This window comes from Delphinapterus leucas, chromosome 1, assembly GCF_059928025.1.
Source record: "Delphinapterus leucas isolate spDelLeu-1000000601 "Yukka" chromosome 1, BTC_Dleu_Yukka2, whole genome shotgun sequence".
Classification (NCBI taxonomy): Eukaryota; Metazoa; Chordata; class Mammalia; order Artiodactyla; family Monodontidae; genus Delphinapterus; species Delphinapterus leucas.
The window spans coordinates 153483067-153502011 of NC_143129.1; the positions used below are offsets into that span (position 1 = coordinate 153483067).

At 40.5% G+C, this 18945-nt stretch overlaps 1 protein-coding gene across 1 annotated transcript in view; it reads left to right on the top strand.

Annotated features, from left to right (window-relative positions):
• The window catches only part of ZSWIM5 (zinc finger SWIM-type containing 5), a 256500-nt gene that overhangs the window by 197634 nt on the left and 39921 nt on the right, over positions 1-18945 (top strand). The window contains exons 3-4 of the mRNA XM_022575556.3: positions 4143-4291; positions 5539-5689. Coding sequence (XP_022431264.1) covers positions 4143-4291; positions 5539-5689 — 300 coding nt within the window. The remainder of the gene's footprint in view (positions 1-4142; positions 4292-5538; positions 5690-18945) is intronic.

An 18945-nucleotide genomic window follows, 5' to 3' on the forward strand; every position in this document is an offset into this window, starting at 1 on the left:
ATCCCTATTCTTTTGTCTCTGTTTTTCCTTTTTTCTTTTGCCCTACCCAGGTACATGGGGAGTTTCTTGCCCTTTGGGAGTTCTGAAGTCTTCTGCCAGCGTTCAGTAGGTGTTCTGTAGGAGTTGTTCCACATGTACATGTATTTCTGATGTATTTGTGGGGAGGAAGGTGATCTCCACGTCCTACTCTTCGCCATCTTGAAGCTCCCCCCAAAAGCAATCTTGAGAAAGAAAAACGGAGCTGGCAGAATCAGGCTCCTGGACTTCAGACTACACTACAAAGCTACAGTAATCAAGACAGTATGGTACTGGCACAAAAACAGAAATATAGATCAATGGAACAGGATAGAAAGCCCAGAGATAAACCCACGCACATATGGTCACCTTATTTTTAATAAAGGAGGCAAGAACATACAGTGGAGAAAAGACAGCCTCTTCAATAAGTGGTGCTGGGAAAACTGGACAGCTGCATGTAAAAGAATGAAATTACAAGACTCCCTAACACCATACACAAAAATAAACTCAAAATGGTTAAAGACCTAAATGTAAGGCCAGACACTATCAAACTCTTAGAAGAAAACATAGGCAGAACACTCTCTGACATAAATCACAGCAAGATCCTTTTTGACCCACTCCTAGAGAAATGGAAATAAAACCAAAAATAAACAAATGGGACCTAATGAAACTTAAAAGCTTTTGCACAGCAAAGGAAACCATAAACAAGACCAAAAGACAACCCTCAGAATGGGAGAAAACATTTGCAAATGAAGCAACTAACAAAGATTAATCTCCAAAATTTAGACACAGCTCATGCAGCTCAATATCAAAAAAAGAAACAACCCAATCCAAAAATGGGCAGAAGACCTAAATAGACATTTCTCCAAAGAAGATATACAGATTGCCAACAAACACATGAAAGAATGCTCAACATCACTAATCATTAGAGAAATGCAAATCAAAACTACAATGAGGTATCACCTCACACTAGTCAGAATGGCCATCATCTAAAAGTCTACAAACAATAAATGCTGGAGAGAGTGTGGAGAAAAGGGAACCCTCTTGCACTGTTGGTGGGAATATAAATTGATACAGCCACTATGGAGAACATTATGGAGGTTCCTTAAAAAACGAAAAATAGAATTACCGTATGACCCAGCAATCCCACTACTGGGCATATACCCTGAGAAAACCATAATTCAAAAAGAGTCATGTACCACAATGTTCATTGCAGCTCTGTTTTCAATAGCCAGGACATGGAAGCAACCTAAGTGTACATCAACAGATGAATGGATAAAGAAGATGTGGCACATATATACAATGGAATATTACTCAGCCATAAAAAGAAACGAAATTGAGTTATTTGTAGTGAGGTGGATGGACCTAGAGTCTGTCATACAGAGTGAAGTAAGTCAGAAAGAGAAAAACAAATACCATACACTAACACATATATATGGAATCTAAAAAAACAAAAAAGGTCATGAAGAACCTCGGGGCAAGACAGGAATAAAGATGCAGACCTACTAGAGAATGGACTTGAGGATATGGAGAGGGGGAAGGGTAAGCTGGGACAAAGTGAGAGTGTGGCATGGACATATATACACTACCAAAAGTAAAATAGCTAGCTAGTGGGAAGCAGCCGCATAGCACAGGGAGATCAGCTTGGTGCTTTGTGACCACCTAGAGGGGTGGGATAGGGAGGGTGGGAGGGAGACGCAAGAGGGAGGAGATATGGGGATATATTTATATGTATAACTGATTCACTTTGTTATAAAGTAGAAATTAACACACCACTGTAAAGCAATTATACTCCAATAAAGATGTTAAAAAATGCAACAGGTGTTTAAGAGAAGTAATTATAAAGTACTAAGAAGAGTGTTACTGCCTTTTTATGCATATGAGCATAAGATGGACATAGATTTGATGGTGGCAGTTGGGTATATGGCTAATTCAGTGAGGGGGTAAAAAAGTCCTGCCAAGTGAACTAAGCAATAGGTGAATTTTGGCAGCATTAATCTCTCTGTATACTTACTTTATGGTTTCCATTTCTCATTGCAGCCGTGACTGTAGAGCTGAGGCAGCATTGATGAGAAGTAGTGTTTTCTGGCCAAAGAACAGGTTGTGGGGAGAGGAAAGGAAGTAAAGGATAAAAGCATAAGTAAAGTCATAAGGAAATGTCATTGACTTCTGCGAATACTAAGTTTCTAGCTGAAACATAGCGTAAGTATAGGAAAGACAAGGTTAGAAATGTAGCGTAAGTATAGGAAAGACAAGGTTAGAAATGAAGGAGCCTGACCAGGGAGGGTCCTGAATGCTAGGCTGAATTTGGACTTCATTTATTAAGAATAGTTTATCACTGAATACTTCTGAGCAGGGAAGTGATATCAGAACTACATTTGAAGAAAAGTAGCATGTAGTAGATTCCATAAACTGGATGCTTATAGTGTTAATTAGTATTTATAGAATAAATTAATGTGTGAGCCCTCCTGATTCCCTGGCAAATAAGATGCACTGAAAAAGCTTAGCAGGGGCTTCCCAGGTGGCACAGTGGTTAAGAATCCGCCTGCCAATGCAGGGGACACGGGTTTGAGCCTTGGTCCAGGAAGATGCCACATGCCACGGAGCAACTAAGCCCATGTGCCACAACTACTGAGCCTGCGCTCTAGAGCCTGCGAGCCACAACTATTGAGCCCTCGTGCCACAACTACTGAAGCCCACACACCTAGAGCCCATGCTCCACAACAAGAGAAGCCACTGCAGTGAGAACCCTGCACGCCACAACAAAGAGTAGCCCCCACTCACTGCAACTAGAGAAAGCCCATGCACAGTAATGAAGACCCAACGCAGCAAAAATAAATAAATAAATAAATTTATTTTAAAAAGCTTAGCAGAAGAGCAGCTTTTCTCTGCAGATTTCATTTAAGCAAGCCTTTGATCTAAGCGTACAAGAAGGTTGGTAGACATACTGATGAAACACAACATGAATTTGTAACCGACTGCATGAGCACACCTATAGAATATTGACTTACAGTCTTTTGTCACTTGGAGACAGGGTTCTAAAAACTTATCATAGGACATTGTCTTTGAGAAGGTGACAGAAGAAGATTCAGTTTTCATTCCACAAATATTTCCTAGGTGCTTGTCATATTACCAGCACTGTGCTATAGTTAATTCAACTGTGAGCAAGGAGCTAACAGGCTACTAGGGGAAAGGGATGCATAAATAACTAAAACTGTGTTTTAAGTGATGTTGCTGAGGTGAGCCCAGATATGAAAGATATCTTGAGTGTAAATTTGTAAAATTATATCACCATGTATATAACTCTGCCTGTGCTTCAGGGGCAAGTTTCTTTTTTCTTTTTCTTTTTTTTTGTGGCTGCATTGGATCTTCGTTGCTGCGTGCGGGCTTTCCCTAGTTGTGGTGAGCGGGGGCTACTCTTCGTTGTGGTGCGTGGGCTTCTCATTGCAGTGGCTTCTCTTGTATCAGAGCATGGGCTCTAGGTATGTGGGCTTCAGTAGTTCTGGCTCGCGGGCTCTAGAGCACAGGCTCAGTAGTTGTGGCACACAGGCTTAGTTGCTCCGCGGCATGTGGGATCTTCCAGGACCAGGGCTCAAACCCAAGTCCCCTGCATTGGCAGGCGGATTCTTAACTACTGGGCCACCAGGGAAGTCCCCAGGGGAAAGTTTCTAGAAATTTAGAAGTGTTGACACCACTTGAGAAGCTACAATTTTATAGTGAACTTTAAAAAGAGAATTTTTTATTTTCTAAGGAAGTATTTTTTAATTTTAAAATAATATGTGTGCTTTAAGGCTTATTTGAACTTCATAGAAAAACAAAAAAGAAGAAAAAATGTCATTCTCTTAGGGAAAAAAAATACATCACTATTTTCATGTTTGTGTATTTCCTTCTGGGCTTTTTCCCCCAGGATGGTATTTGTAGACTTTGGAAGAGGATACAACTGAGAGTTTAGTGAACATGAAACTAGCATTAGCTCTCTTACATTTGTTTAGGCCCACACAATTGACAAAGCTCAGATTAAGGCAGAATACTCATCTGTTTCTGAATATATCCACAGAGGTCCCCTCCTGCTGAATGTGTAGGGTAGGAACTCAAGGGATTCATTTCATCATTCCCATTCCTCACAGGTGCCCCTGACCCCACAGCTGGGGCCAGCATTGATGATGAGAACTGTTGGCATTTGGACGAGGAACAGGTGAAAGAACAAGTGAAGCTCTTTCTCTCCCAGGGTGGTTACTATGGCTCTGGAAAGCAACTCAATTCAATGTTTGCCAAGGTAAGATATGAAAAGTTTTTTTTTTTTTTTAAGTAAACTGGGCTCACCACACTTCTGGCTTCATGCATTGTAGCTAGCTCACTTGACCTACCTGTACTGAATGCTTGAAAACTAACTGTGGGGAGGGGAGCTGAGCAGAGCAGACGAGCAGTTTGCATCCAGGGACCCCTACTGCCTCACCCTGGCAGTCCTCTTCCTTCTGCTCAGCTCTCTAAGTGAGTTAGCATTCCTGGGGGGATTAGTAATGAAGCTACCTTCCCTCTGCTTTGAACCCAAGGCTGCCCGATGAGGCTTTAAAGAGACTTAGTATTTTGGAACTGGGGACTCGCACAGCAGGCTTTCTCTCTTTTTTTTTTTCTTAACACCTTTAGTGAAATATAAATCATATAGCATAAAATTCACCCATTTTAAAAAGTGTACAATTCAATGGTTTTTAATATATTCACAGATATGTACAGCTATCACCACAGTCAACTTTAAAACATTTTCATTATCTTAAAAAGAAACCCCATACCCTCTACCTACCACTCCCCTATTCCCCATGCCCCACTCCCCCAGCCCTAAGCAACCACTAATCTACTTTCTGTCTCTATAGATTTCCCTATTCTGGACTGGCTTCTTTCTCCTGGAATAGTATTTTAAAGTATTTAAAAACACATCCATGCTGTAGCATGTGTCAGTACTTCATTCCTTTTTATGGCCAAGTAATATTCCATTATATGGATACCACACTTTTTGTTTATCCATTTTTCTGTTGATGGGCATTTGGATTGTTTCCATTTTTTAGCTATTATAAATAATGCTGCTATAAACATTCTTGCACAATGTTTCTGTGTGGACATATATATTTTCATTTCTCTCTAGGCATGGAATTGATAGGCCATATGGTAGCTCTGTGTTTAATCATTTGAGGAATTTCTAGACTGATTTCCAAAGTGGCTACATCATTCTACATTCCCGCCAAACAATGTATGAGGGTTCTGATTTCTCTATATCCTTGCCAACACTTATTATCTGGCTTTTTGATTCTAGCCATCCTTGTGAGTGTGAAGTGGTATCTCATTGCCCACAGCAGCCTTTCTTGATACATGCAAAGAACTTACATACAGAACAAGAGGCCTTCTTTTTGGCTCTTTGGATATGCTGTGCTTAGTTACTTCATCTTCTCCTCCCCCTCCTCCCCTTCTTTCTCCTCCTACTTTGTCATGATGTGCAGTCACCAACTCTTGCCCCTCCTTATGTGTCAGGTTCGAGAGATGCTGCGGATGAGAGATTCCAATGGAGCCAGGATGCTGACGCTAATAACTGAGCAGTTTATGGCTGACCCACGACTCACACTCTGGAGGCAGCAAGGAACAACCATGACAGATAAGTGCAGGCAGCTCTGGGATGAGCTAGGTAAGTCCGCATATCTCAGAGAAGTGCTCTGTCTATCCTATCAGCTTGCCCCCTGGCAATAGTGTTAGTGAACACTTGCCATCAGTCATTACATGGATCTTGCTAAGTGAACTTTAGCCCAATTGGCAGAAGATTTAGGCTCTACAGAGGCTACCCAGAGTAATTCTGAACTCACTTGTGTTTCTTCCACAGCATTGTGCTTTGCTATTGACATCTGCATTCTGTTCCACATGTTACCACATAGAAGCCTTTGGTGAGAGAAAACCTTTTGCCTTGGCTTCTGTTCCATGGCATTAGCCTGGCTGTCCAGATACTTACCAAACTCACTTTTCTTGCTTTCCCTGGGTCTGCTTTTCTTTATCACCCCCAGACAAACCTCTTAGACATAAGGCAGTTTCCAAGACTTGGGCCTTGGACTTCTATTCTTTCTCTATACTCCTTTGAGAACTCTTTTTTTTCAATAGCATGGCTTCAGAGTTTCCTTTATGATGATCTCATCCTCATCTTCTTTCCACTTACCTGAGTTCCAGTCTCATATTAGCAACTGCCCTATGACCATTTCTCCTGAAAAAAATCTCCGGATCACCTCAAACTTGAGAAACCCAAAAATGAAATCAGGGCTTCTGTGAAAAGAGATTCCCCTGAACCTGGCATTGGCACCACCATTTCTTACTCTACCAAACTTGTTGTCAAGCACTCATTTTTTGTTCATTCCCTACATTCAGTCACCAAATTAATTTGATTCCTTGACCTTCAGAATGCAATTTAGTGTCCATTCACACTTTTTACTTCCCATCACCACTGATCTGGTTGAGGGCCTTGGGACTTTTAGATTAAATTAGACCTGTGGCCCCCTGACTGGCTTCTCTGTTCTAGATTCTTCTCATCAAGGCCATCTTCTTTAGTCATTATTTCTCTTTATCATTCCCCTGTTCCAAGGCTAGTTTTGCAGGGCTAATACTCAGTTCCTCCCCCTGTTTGCAGAATCCTCCATACTCTGAACTCACTATCCAGTCATGGCCCCACTCTTGGGTTATACTGGAAAACTTCCATATGACATATTCTAAAAGTTCTGTTATAGCTTCTCCATACTCCCTCCAGCCCAGAAAGCAACGACAAACTTTCCACTCATACAAAATAGCCCAAGAAAAAAACTAAAGTTTAGAGGCTTCCCTGGTGGCGCAGTGGTTAAGAGTCCACCTGCTGATGCAGGGGACGCGGGTTCGTGCCCCGGTCTGGGAGGATCCTGTGTGCCGCAGAGCGGCTGGGCCCGTGAGCCGTGGCCGCTGAGCCTGCGCGTCCGGAGCCTGTGCTCCGCAGCAGGAGAGGCCACAGTGGTGAGAGGCCCGCGTACCACAAAAAAAAAAACTATAGTTTAGGATTTTAGTGAATTCCCCTGAAGCATATACATTATAGTCTTAGGGCTAAAAGCCATGGGGAATGAGGCTTAATGACTCTGGGACTATACTTGGTTACTTTGGGGCTACTGAGGGTGGGATTTTGATTTGGGTGCTAAGGCTTCTTGATATCACCTGGGGCACTAATGGCTTTGGAGTTCTCATTAATAATGAAGAGCTACATTATTGAGCGTTATGTGCCAGACTCTGTGTTAAAGATTGTACACACATTGTTTCCTGTAATTCTCATAACAAACCTATGAGGTAATTGTGTGTTTGTTGCAAAGAAACAGAGACAGCTCTGGTTACTTCTGGATACAGAATAAAATAAAGAATTATAGAAAACTGTCTCTCTGACACAATCACACTTTCTGAAGTACAGGAATGTTGAACTATTAGTCTAAAGTTACTGGTCCAACCAGTTGTGACCAGGGTCACAATGCATGGCAAGTTGGGAACAGCTTCTTATACTCTTTCCTCAGAAGGAATTGTAGGCATGGACTTCCTTCTAGGGTAACATATCAGCTTAGGGGAGACAAATGAGCTCCAAAAAGTTATTTGTTCAAGGTCACACACTAGTAAGTGGTGGCTCTAACGCCGGAACCCCAATCTGTCTGAATCCAAATCAAACATCCTTCTGTAACATCTCCCTCAATTTCACCTTGTTATGTACTATTTTCCCCCAAAGTGCATGTTTCTTAAGAATTTGAAATTAGCCTTCAGAGAGTCAGTTTCATCTGAGGCCTGAATCTCTTGGGAATAATTTCTGTGACAATCATGGGATTGTTTTGTGGATTTGGGCTTGGCCTTTGGGGCAAAGGTAGGTAAGAGGAAGTAAGCAGAGCTAGATCCCAGTGCTTTTAATGCTTTTGTCATATACTTAGGTTCATTATGAAGAGCTCTTGATTGTGATATTTTCATATCTACGAAATTGCTATATCAACCTTCCAAGAAACTCTCAGCATTCTGCAAAGACAGTGGTTCCCAAACTTCTCAAAATAACCTGGAGTACTTGTTTAAACAGATTGCTGGGCCCTGTCCCCAGAGTTTCTGATTACATAGGTTGGAGTAGGGCCTGATAATTTGCATTTCTAACCAATTTCCTGGGGATGCTGATGCCACGGTTCCAGAGACCACATTTTGAAAAACACTGCACTAAGAGAAGCCTTATTGGGTCAGACACTAGAGCAAGTGCATTCATGCTTCCCTTGACTACTCTGAGGGTTCCTTACTGGTCACAAGGCCTGCTTCTCTGGGGAGGGCCTCGACAGGGATTGTAGGAATTTAGAGGAGTGGGCTCACTACCTTCAGTTCCTAAACCAGAGATAACAGAAGCAATCAGACATGAAGTTTTCTCATCTCTCCATGTCTGTACACATATGCTTTTTTTTTTTTTTTTTTTTTTTTGCGGTACGCGGGCCTCTCGCTGTTGTGGCCTCTCCCATTGCAGAGCACAAGCTCCGGACACGCAGGCTCAGCGGCCATGGCTCACGGGCCCAGCTGCTCCGCGGCATGTGGGATCTTCCCGGACCGGGGCACGAACCCATGTCCCCTGCATCGGCAGGCAGACTCTCAACCACTGCACCACCAGGGAAGCCCCCATATATGCTTTTAAAAATCTTCTTTTAAAACCTATAAAGTATCTCTGCTCCCATAAAAGGCCACTCCTTACATACTTGCTCTGGTTCCTATGCCATTTCCTTTTCTCAAGAATTTTGCTCCTCAGTTACTCCTTTCTCTGGCATCATTAATTTCTCCCTCAATACTGGATCAGTTCCATCAGCATACAGATATGCTCTAATAGTTTTAGTCTCAAAAAAAAAAGTGCCTTTGATGGTCCCATCCCCCTCTAATTACTGCCCCATTTCTCTTCTTCCATTCAAAGCAACACTTTCTTTTTTTTTTTTTTTTTTACATCTTTATTGGAGTATAATTGCTTTACAATGTTTTGTTAGTTTCTGCTATATAACAAAGTGAATCAAGCTGCGCACAGTTCCTCCAGCCCGAGGACAACGGTTGCCTGGGTCCCAGGAAGTGCAGTGCCCAATCTGAGCTTCTACTCCAGGTGGGCACCCTCACAGCCTTGTCCCTCAGGGCCCGGCTAAGGCCTGGGTTAGAGCCTTGTGGAAGGTCTCTGGGCGGGGCTAGGGGGGCCTAAAGGATGTAGATTGCCACGTGGATGTGGCACAAGGGGTGCAGTCACCCTGCTTCTCTGGTTGTGTGAAGACTGCAGAGCGTGCAGACAGACCTCTGTTGTGGCTGTTCAAGAAAAAAACCCAGGAGCACCCAGTGAATTTATGGACTAGTGAAAGTAATGGCCATTTACTGAGCACCTGTGAATCAGGTGCCACCAGGAGGCGGCACAAACTTGTTTTGTGATCTCACTCTCAGTGCCTGCAGTCATTCCGTCACTTCCTAAGGCACTGTTACCCATCTGAACCAGTACCCGGCAGCCTTCTGTTTCCCCAAGAATCTTCATGTAGAGTGTATATGTTGATAAGGAAGCATCAAAGCCAATATTTTACCAGTTTTACAAGCTACCCCCATTTTCAACCATTAGCTCAAAAAAGGAAGTAATGAGATCAAAACCATTCAGTGAGACAGACCTATCGAGGATTTTAAAGGCTTGATGGTTATTTATCAAGATCCTGGATTGAGAAATCGATGCGTGGATAAGTTTTTGACTTGATTTTTGAACAGGATATCATTCTTTCCCCCAAACGTTATCAATCATGAGGTTGGAAGAATAGAAGAAATCAGAGTATGTCACATGTAGTAAGGCCGTGTGGCTGACAGGGTCTTGGTGCTCGGGCCGGGTGTCAGGCCTGCGCCTCTGAGGTGGGAGAGCCGAGGTCACGACATTGGTCCACCAGAGACCCCCTGGCTCCACGTAATATCAAACAGCGAAAGCACTCCCAGAGATCTCCATCTCAACACTAAGACCTGGCTCCACTCAACAATCATCAAGCTACAGTGCTGGACACCTTATGCCAAACAACTAGCAACACAGGAACACAACCCCACAGAGAGGCTGCCTAACATTAGCAGAGAGGCTGCCTAAAATCATAATAAGGTCACAGACACCCCAAACACACCACGGGATATGGTCCTGCCCACCAGAAAGACAAGATCCAGCCTCATCCACCAGAACACAGGCACTAGTCCCCTCCACCAGGAGGCCTACACAACCCACTGAACCAACATTAGCCACTGGGGGCAGACACCAAAAACAACAGGAACTACGAACCTGCAGCCTGCAAAAAGGAGACCCCAAACACAGTAAGTTAAGCAAAATTAGAAGACAGAGAAATGCACAGCAGATGAAGGAGCAAGATAAAAACCCACCAGACCAAACAAATGAAGAGGAAATACGTGGTCTACCTGAAAATGAATTCAGAGTAATGATAGTAAACATGATCCAAAATCTTGGAAATAGAATGGAGAAAATACAAGAAACGTTTAACAAGGACCTAGAAGAGATAAAGAGCAAACAAACAATGATGAACAACACAATAAGTGAAATTAAAAGTTCTCTACAAGGAATCAATAGCAGAATAAATGAGGTAGAAGAACAGATAAGTGACCTGGAAGATAAAATAGTGGAAATAACTACTGCAGAGCAGAATAAAGAAAAAAGAATGAAAAGAATTGAAGACAGTCTTAGAGACCTCTGGGACAACATTAAACACACCAACATTCGAATTATAGGGGTCCCAGAAGAAGAAGAGAAAAAGAAAGGGACTGAGAAAGTATTTGAAGAGATTATAGTTGAAAACTTTCCTAATATGGGAAAGGAAATAGTTAATCAAGTCCAGGAAGCACAGAGAGTCCCATACAGGATAAATCCAAGGAGAAACACTCCAAGACACATATTAATCAAACTATCAAAAATTAAATACAAAGAAAAAATATTAAAAGCAGCAAGGGAAAAACAACAAATAACATACAAGGGAATCCCCATAAGGTTAACAGCTGATCTTTCAGCAGAAACTCTGCAAGCCGGAAGGGAGTGGCAAGACGTATTTAAAGTGAGAAAAAGGAAAAACCTACAAACAAGGTTACTCTGCCCAGTAAGAATCTCATTCAGATTCGACCGAGAAATTAAAACCTTTACAGACAAGCAAAACCTAAGACACTTCACCACCACCAAACCAGCTTTACAACAAATGCTAAAGGAACTTCTCTAGGCAGGACACACAAGAGAAGGGAAAGACCTACAATAACAAACCCAAAACAATTAAGAAAATGGTAATAGGGACATACATATCGATTACCTTAAATGTAAATGGATTAAATGCTCCCACCAAAAGACATAGACTGGCTGAATGGATACAAAAACAAGACCCGTATATATATGCTGTCTACAAGAGACCCACTTCAGACCTAGGGACACATGCAGACTGAAAGTGAAGGGATGGAAAAAGATATTCCATGCAAATGGAAATCAAAAGGAAGCTGGAGTAGCAGTTCTCATGTTAGACAAAATAGACTTGAAAATAAAGACTATTGCAAGAGACAAAGAAGGACACTACATAATGATCAAGGGATCAATCCAAGAAGAAGATATAACAGTTGTAAATATTTATGCACCCAACATAGGAGCACTTCAATACATAAGGCAAAAGCTAACAGCCATAGATGGGGAAATCAACAGTAACACAATCATAGTAGGGGACTTTAACACCCCACTGTCAACAATGGACAGATCATCCAAAATGAAAATACATAAGGTAACACAAGCTTTATATGATACATTAAACAACATGGACTTAATTGATATTTATAGGATATTCCATCCAAAAACAACACAATACACTTTCTTCTCAAGTGCTCAGAGAACATTCTCCAGGATAGATCATATCTTGGGTCACAAATCAAGCCTTGATAATTTAGGAATATTGAAATCGTATCAACTATCTTTTCCAACCACAATGCTATGAGACTAGATATCAATTACAGGAAAAAAATCTGTAAAAAATACAAATACATGGAGGCTAAACAATACACTACTTAATAACCAAGAGATCACTGAAGAAATCAAAGCGGAAATCAAAAAATACCTAGAAACAAATGACAATTAAAACACGAAGACCCAAAACCTGTGGGATGCAGCAAAAGCAGTTCTAAGAGGGAAGTTTATAGCAATACAATCCTACCTTAAGAAACAAGAACATCTCAAATAAACAACCTAACCTTACACCTAAAGCAATTAGAGAAAGAAGAACAACAACAAAAAAAAACCCAAACTTAGCAGAAGGAAAGAAATCATAAAGATCAGATCAGAAATAAATGAAAAAGAAATGAAGGAAATGATAGCAAAGAGCAATAAAACTAAAAGCTGGTTCTTTGAGAAGATAAACATAATTGGTAAACCACTAGCCAACTCATCAAGAAAAAAAGGGAGAAGACTCAAATCAATAGAATTCAAAATGAAAAAGAAGTAACAATTGACACTGCAGAAATACAAAGGATCATGAGAGATTACTACAAGCAACAATATGCCAATAAAATGGACAACCTGGAAGAAATGGACAAATTCTTAGAAAAGCAGAACTTTCTGAGACTGAACCAGTAAGAAATAGAAAATATAAACAGACCAATCACAAGCACTGAAATTGAGACTGTGATTTAAAATCTTCCAACAAACAAAAGCCCAGGACCAGATGGCTTCACAGGCGAATTCTATCAAACATTTAGAGAAGAGCTAACACCTGTCCCTCTCACACTCTTCCAAAATATAGCAGAGGCAGGAACCCTCCCAAACTCCTTCTACGAGGCCACCATCACCCTGATACCAAAAACAGACAAAGATGTCACAAAGAAAGAAAACTACAGGCCAATATCACTGATGAACATAGATGCAAAAGTCCTCAACAAAATACTAGCAAACAGAATCCAACAGCACATTAAAAGGATCATACACCATGATCAAGTGGCGTTTATCTCAGGAATGCAAGGATTCTTCAGTATATACAGATTAATCATTGGGATAAACCATATTAACAAACTGAAGGAGAAAAACCATATGATCATCTCAATGGATGCAGAAAAAGCTTTTGACAAAATTCAACACCCATTTATGATAAAAACCCTCCAGAAAGTAAGCATAGAGAGAACTTACCTCAACATAAAAAAGGCCATATATGACAAACCCACAGCCAACATTGTTCTCGATGGTGAAAAACTGAAACCATTTCCTCTAAGATCAGGAACAAGACAAGATTGCCCACTCTCACTACTATTATTCAACATAGTTTTGGAAGTTTTAGCCACAGCAATCAGAGAAGAAAAAGAAATAAAAGGAATCCAAACTGGAAAAGAAGAAGTAAAGCTGTCACTGTTTGCAGATGACATGATACTATACATAGAGAATCCTAAAGTTGCTACCAGAAAACTACTAGAGCTAATCAATGAATTTGGTAAAGTAGCAGGATACAAAATTAATGCACAGAAATCTTCTGGCATTCCTATACACTAATGATGAAAAATCTGAAAGTGAAATTAAGAAAACACTCCCATTTACCACTGCAACAAAAAGAATAAAATACCTAGGAATAAACCTACCTAAGGAGACAAAAGACCTGTATGCAGAAAATTATAAGACACTGATGAAAGAAATTAATGGTGATACAGATAGATGGAGAGATATACCACGTTCTTGGATTGGAAGAATCAACATTGTGAAAATGAGTCTACTGCCCATAGCAATCTACAGATTCAATGCAATCCCTATCAAACTACCACTGGCATTTTTCACAGAACTAGAACAAAAAATTTCACAATTTGTATGGAAACACAAAAGACCCCGAATAGCCAAAACAATCTTGAGAACGAAAGACAGAGCTGGAGGAATCAGGCTCCCTCACTTCAAACTATACTACAGAGCTACAGTAATCAAGACAGTATGGTACTGGCACAAAAACAGAAATATACATCAATGGAACAGGATAGAAAGTCCAGAGATAGACTCATGCATATATGGTCACCTTATTTTTGATAAAGGAGAAAAGACAGCCTCTTCAATAAGTGGTGCTGGGAAAACTGGACAGCTACATATAAAGAATGAAATTAAAACACTCCCTAACACCATACACAAAAATAAACTCAAAATGGTTAAAGACCTAAATGTAAGGCCAGACACTATCAAACCTTAGAAGAAAACACAGGCAGAACACTCTATGACATACATCACAGCAAGATCCTTTTTGACCCACCTTCTAGAGAAATGGAAATAAAACCAAAAATAAACGGGACCTAATGAAACTTAAAAGCTTTTGCACAGCAAAGGAAACCATAAACAAGACCAAAAGACAACCCTCAGAATGGGAGAAAATATTTGCAAATGAAGCAACTGACAAAGGATTAATTTCCAAAATTTACAAGCAGCTCATGCAACTCAGTATCAAAAAATCAAACAACCCAATCCAGAAATGGGCAGAAGACCTAAATAGACATTTCTCCAAAGAAGATATACAGATTGCCAACAAACACATGAAAGAATGCTGAACATCATTAATCATTAGAGAAATGCAAATCAAAACTACAATGAGATATCATCTCACACCGGTCAGAATGGGCATCATCAGAAATCTACAAACAATAAATGCTGGAGAGGGTGTGGAGGAAAGGGAACCCTCTTGCACTGCTGATGGGAATATAAACTGATAAAGCCACTATGGAGAACAGTATGGAGGTTCCTTAAAAAACTAAAAACAGAACTACCATACGACCCAGCAATCCCACTACTGGGCATATACCCTGAGAAAACCATAATTCAAAAACAGTCATGTACCACAATGTTCATTGCAGCTCTGTTTACAATAGCCAGGAATTGGAAGCAACCTAAGTGTCCATCGACAGATGAATGGATAAAGAAGATGTGGCACATATATACAATGGAATATTACTCAGTCATTAAAAAAACGAAATTGAGGTATTTGTAGTGAGTTGGATGGACCTAGAGTCTGTCATACAGAGTGAAGTAAGTCAGAAAGAGAAAAACAAATACTGTATGCTAACACATATACATGGAATCTTTAAAAAAAAAAGTGGTCATGAAGAACCTAGGGGCAAGACAGGAATAAAGACGCAGACCTACTAGAGAATCGACTTGAGGATACGGGGAGGGGGAAGGGTAAACTGGGACAAGGTGAGAGAGTGGCATGGACATATATACACTCCCAAACGTAAAATAGATAGCTAGTGGGAAGCAGCCGCATAGCACAGGGAGAACAGCTCGGTGCTTTGTGACCACCTAGCGCGGTGGGAGGGAGGGAGACGCAAGAGAGAAGAGATATGGGGACATAGGTATATGTATAACCGATTCACTTTGTTATAAAGCAGAAACTAGCACACCATTGTAGAGCCATTATGCTCTAATAAAGATGTAGAAATAAATAAATAAAATAAAATAGATAGCTAGTGGGAAGCAGCCGCATAGCACCGGGAGATCAGCTCAGTGCTTTGTGACCATCTAGAATGGTGGGTGGGATAGGGAGGAGGGGAGGAGGATGCAAGAGGGAGGGGATATGGGGATATATGTATATGTATAGCTGATTCACTTTGTTATAAAGCAGAAACTAACACACCATTGTAATGCAATTATACTCCGATAAAGATGTTTAAAAAAAAAACAGTGAATCAGCTATACGTATACATATATCCCCATATCCCCTCCCTCTTGAGCCTCCCTCCCACCCTCCCTATCCCACAAAACAACACTTCTTGAAAACCTTGTCTGCAGTCACTCTTTCCATTTGCTTACCTCCAATTCTCTCCCGAGCCCACTGCAATTGAGCTTCCATTGCTCATTGTTGCCACTCTACTGACAAGTAGCTCTTGCTACAGTCACCAGTGACTTCCATATTGCAGTGGCCACTTCTCTGTTGTTATTTTACTTGACCTCTTAGCAGTTTTCAATAAAATTGACCATACCCATCTTGAAACGTACTCTCTTAGCTTTCATAACCCCACACACCCTCCTGGGTTTCCTCCCACATTCTGGCTACTTTCTGTCAGACTGCTTTGTAGGCTCCTCTTCCTTTTCTCAATCCTTCTAAATATTGAGTATTCTGCAGTACCCGCTGCCCTGTCTACGTTCTGTACCTAAGTGATCATATTCAGTCCCATGGCTTTAAATATAATCTAGATGTAGGCAAGTCACAGATTTATGTCTCTAGCTCTGACCTTTCTCTTGAGCTGTAGGCTCAGTGTCCAGCTTCCCACCATGTCTAAGAAACATCTCAAACTTAACATGACCATCACAGAACTCTTATTTTTCCCGCCAAGGCCTAATTTTCCCCATCTCAGTACAGGGTCGTGAGATGTATCTAGCTGCTCAAGAAGAAAATCTGAGTCAACCTAGGTTCCCTCTGTTTTCTACCTTCTACACCCAATCCAAGTCCTGTTGACCCGCACAGTTGGAAGACTGAATAAGATAATATATATAAAGTGCCTATTATAATGCGTAGCCCATAAAAAGAAATAGTTGCTATTATTTATTATACTTAATATATAATAATTATGTAAAATTTTAACTTCCATAGTACCTACACTTGGTTAGAGTTTTTGATGCTTTTTTTTTAAACATCTTTATTGCAGTATAATTGCTTTACAATGGTGTGTTAGTTTCTCTTTTATAACGAAGTGAATCAGCTATACATATACATATGTCCCCATATCTCTTCCCTCTTGCGTCTCCCTCCCTCTCACCCTCCCTATCCCACCGCTCTAGGTGGTCACAAAGCACTGAGCTGATCTCCCTGTGCTATGCGGTTGCTTTCCACTAGCTATCTATTTCACATTTAGTAGTGTATATATGTCCATGCCACTCTCTCACTTTGTCCCAGCTTACCCTTCCCCCTCCCTGTATCCTCAGGTGATGCTTTTTTTAAGTTGCTGGAAAATCTGCTTTTGGATCATGGTAACACAGTCCCTACATGCCTGTTACATGTAGGCACCTGCAGGATTTTTTGCCTTGTCTCTTTCTTAGAGATGCAGCAATCTCTTGAGTTTGTTTTAAAACAAATCCATAATGACTTAATAAAACAGAAAACTCATTTTAAACTTACAGGTGAAAGTACTCACTTTCTAGGGATCCCCTTTTTAATATTTCAGTGCCTAGGAAATGGTAACTCCTTGATGACTGTAGTTAGTTCCCTGCTTTTTTTGCCTCTTAAGCCTCTCTCAACTCACCCAATCTGTTTTCTGTTCCTGTTATCCTATTGATTTTGCCATTCATAAGGCCAAGTTTAATGGCCTCTCTTTGGTTCTCGTTATACTTATGAAGATTAAATGTGAGAATCTTTTACTTCACTATAAACAAAAAGCACATCTTAAACTGTAAAGTAAATGTTTCTTACTAATACTGACACTCTGCCTCATTAGACATTGCTAATTGGCTTGTGTGTCACTAATTTCTCCTGGTTCTTCCATCTCTCTTATCTTTCTTTCTTAATCTCTTTTGCTTATTCCTCCTTCTCCTCTGCTCATTACATAAATATTGGTGCTTCCTCAAAATTGTGTTCTTAGCGCTCCTCTTCCCGCATCTTAAATAATGAGGTTTTCTTATCTTTTTTGTTTGTTGGTGGGTGGGACCCTATCCCTACATTAATTTTACAAGAACCAGCAAACAGTGTAACACAGACACCATAGGAAAAGACTACAATGTGAAGAAAAAATTTTTTTCTTGAGGTTTATACAGGCCTTTAGGATTCTTAAATTCTAAAAGTAGAGAAAGTAATTTTTATGATCTGAATATTTGTGCATCTTTCTTACTGTCACACGGCTAGAAATTTTTTACCTCCTTTACCTCCTATATATTAGGGATTTCCTGCCACCTGGTGTTCAGAAAGGACACTGTAATTGGTAGGAACTCACAGTCCCAATAGTACTAAAAGCTAACATCCTAGATTACAAAAATTTTCTACCAAAAGGAAAAAACATCCAATAGACTAAATATCCAAAGAGACTAAAATGACTCATGAGAACGTCTTTGTCTTCGCTTGTGTCCTTTCTCCTGTTTGGGTATATACCGTCCCTCGATCTCTCCGCCCCAACCACTCCTATTTATCTCTCGTTCTTCTTTCAAAATGAAGTAATACACGTATACAGGTTAAAATGTCAAAGAGTTCTACAAACTTTATAATAAAAAACAATATTCCTATGCCATATTCCTTCACATTGTCAGTTCCTACTTCTCAGAAAGAGCAATTTTTAATTCTTTTAGCTGCTTTTTCTGACATGCCTCCACATTTCTAAATAACTGTTCTTTCTTGATTTTTTAATTCTATGTATTCTCTTTTTATCCCTACAATAAAAGATGAAGATTTACCTCTCTAAGGGTCACACCGTTATATTCTTTCCCAAACAGGCTTTCTCATTCTTTTCAATGTGGATAGGCTAAGCATGTTCCACATCTTTAAGTTCTGCTTCCTTTTTGATTCACAGTTCTGTCTTTAAATAATTTCTTTCTTCTTGCATTTTACTATAAGCAGTCAAGAGAAACCAGGCTGCTCCTTCAACACTTTGCTTAGATATTTCCTCAGCTAATTTTGTTACTCACAAGTTCTACCTTCCACAAAACACTAGGACATGAACACCATGTCTGGATTATAAGCCTGTCACACTTTTCTCAGAACCAAATAGGGAAAGAGGGTTGGATGGTGGGGGTAAGTGTGTCCATTTGTACAATATGTATATTTTTCTTACTCCCTCAGTTTTTCGCATGGAAACCTCACCCTCAGTTGTACACAGTATTCCCAATCCAGAGCCTCTCCGAATCTATCTTTCCAGTGAGTAAAGCTCTGGTTTTCTTCCAGGAGAGAGAATGAACAGGCACTGAGCTACCTTGAATAGAGG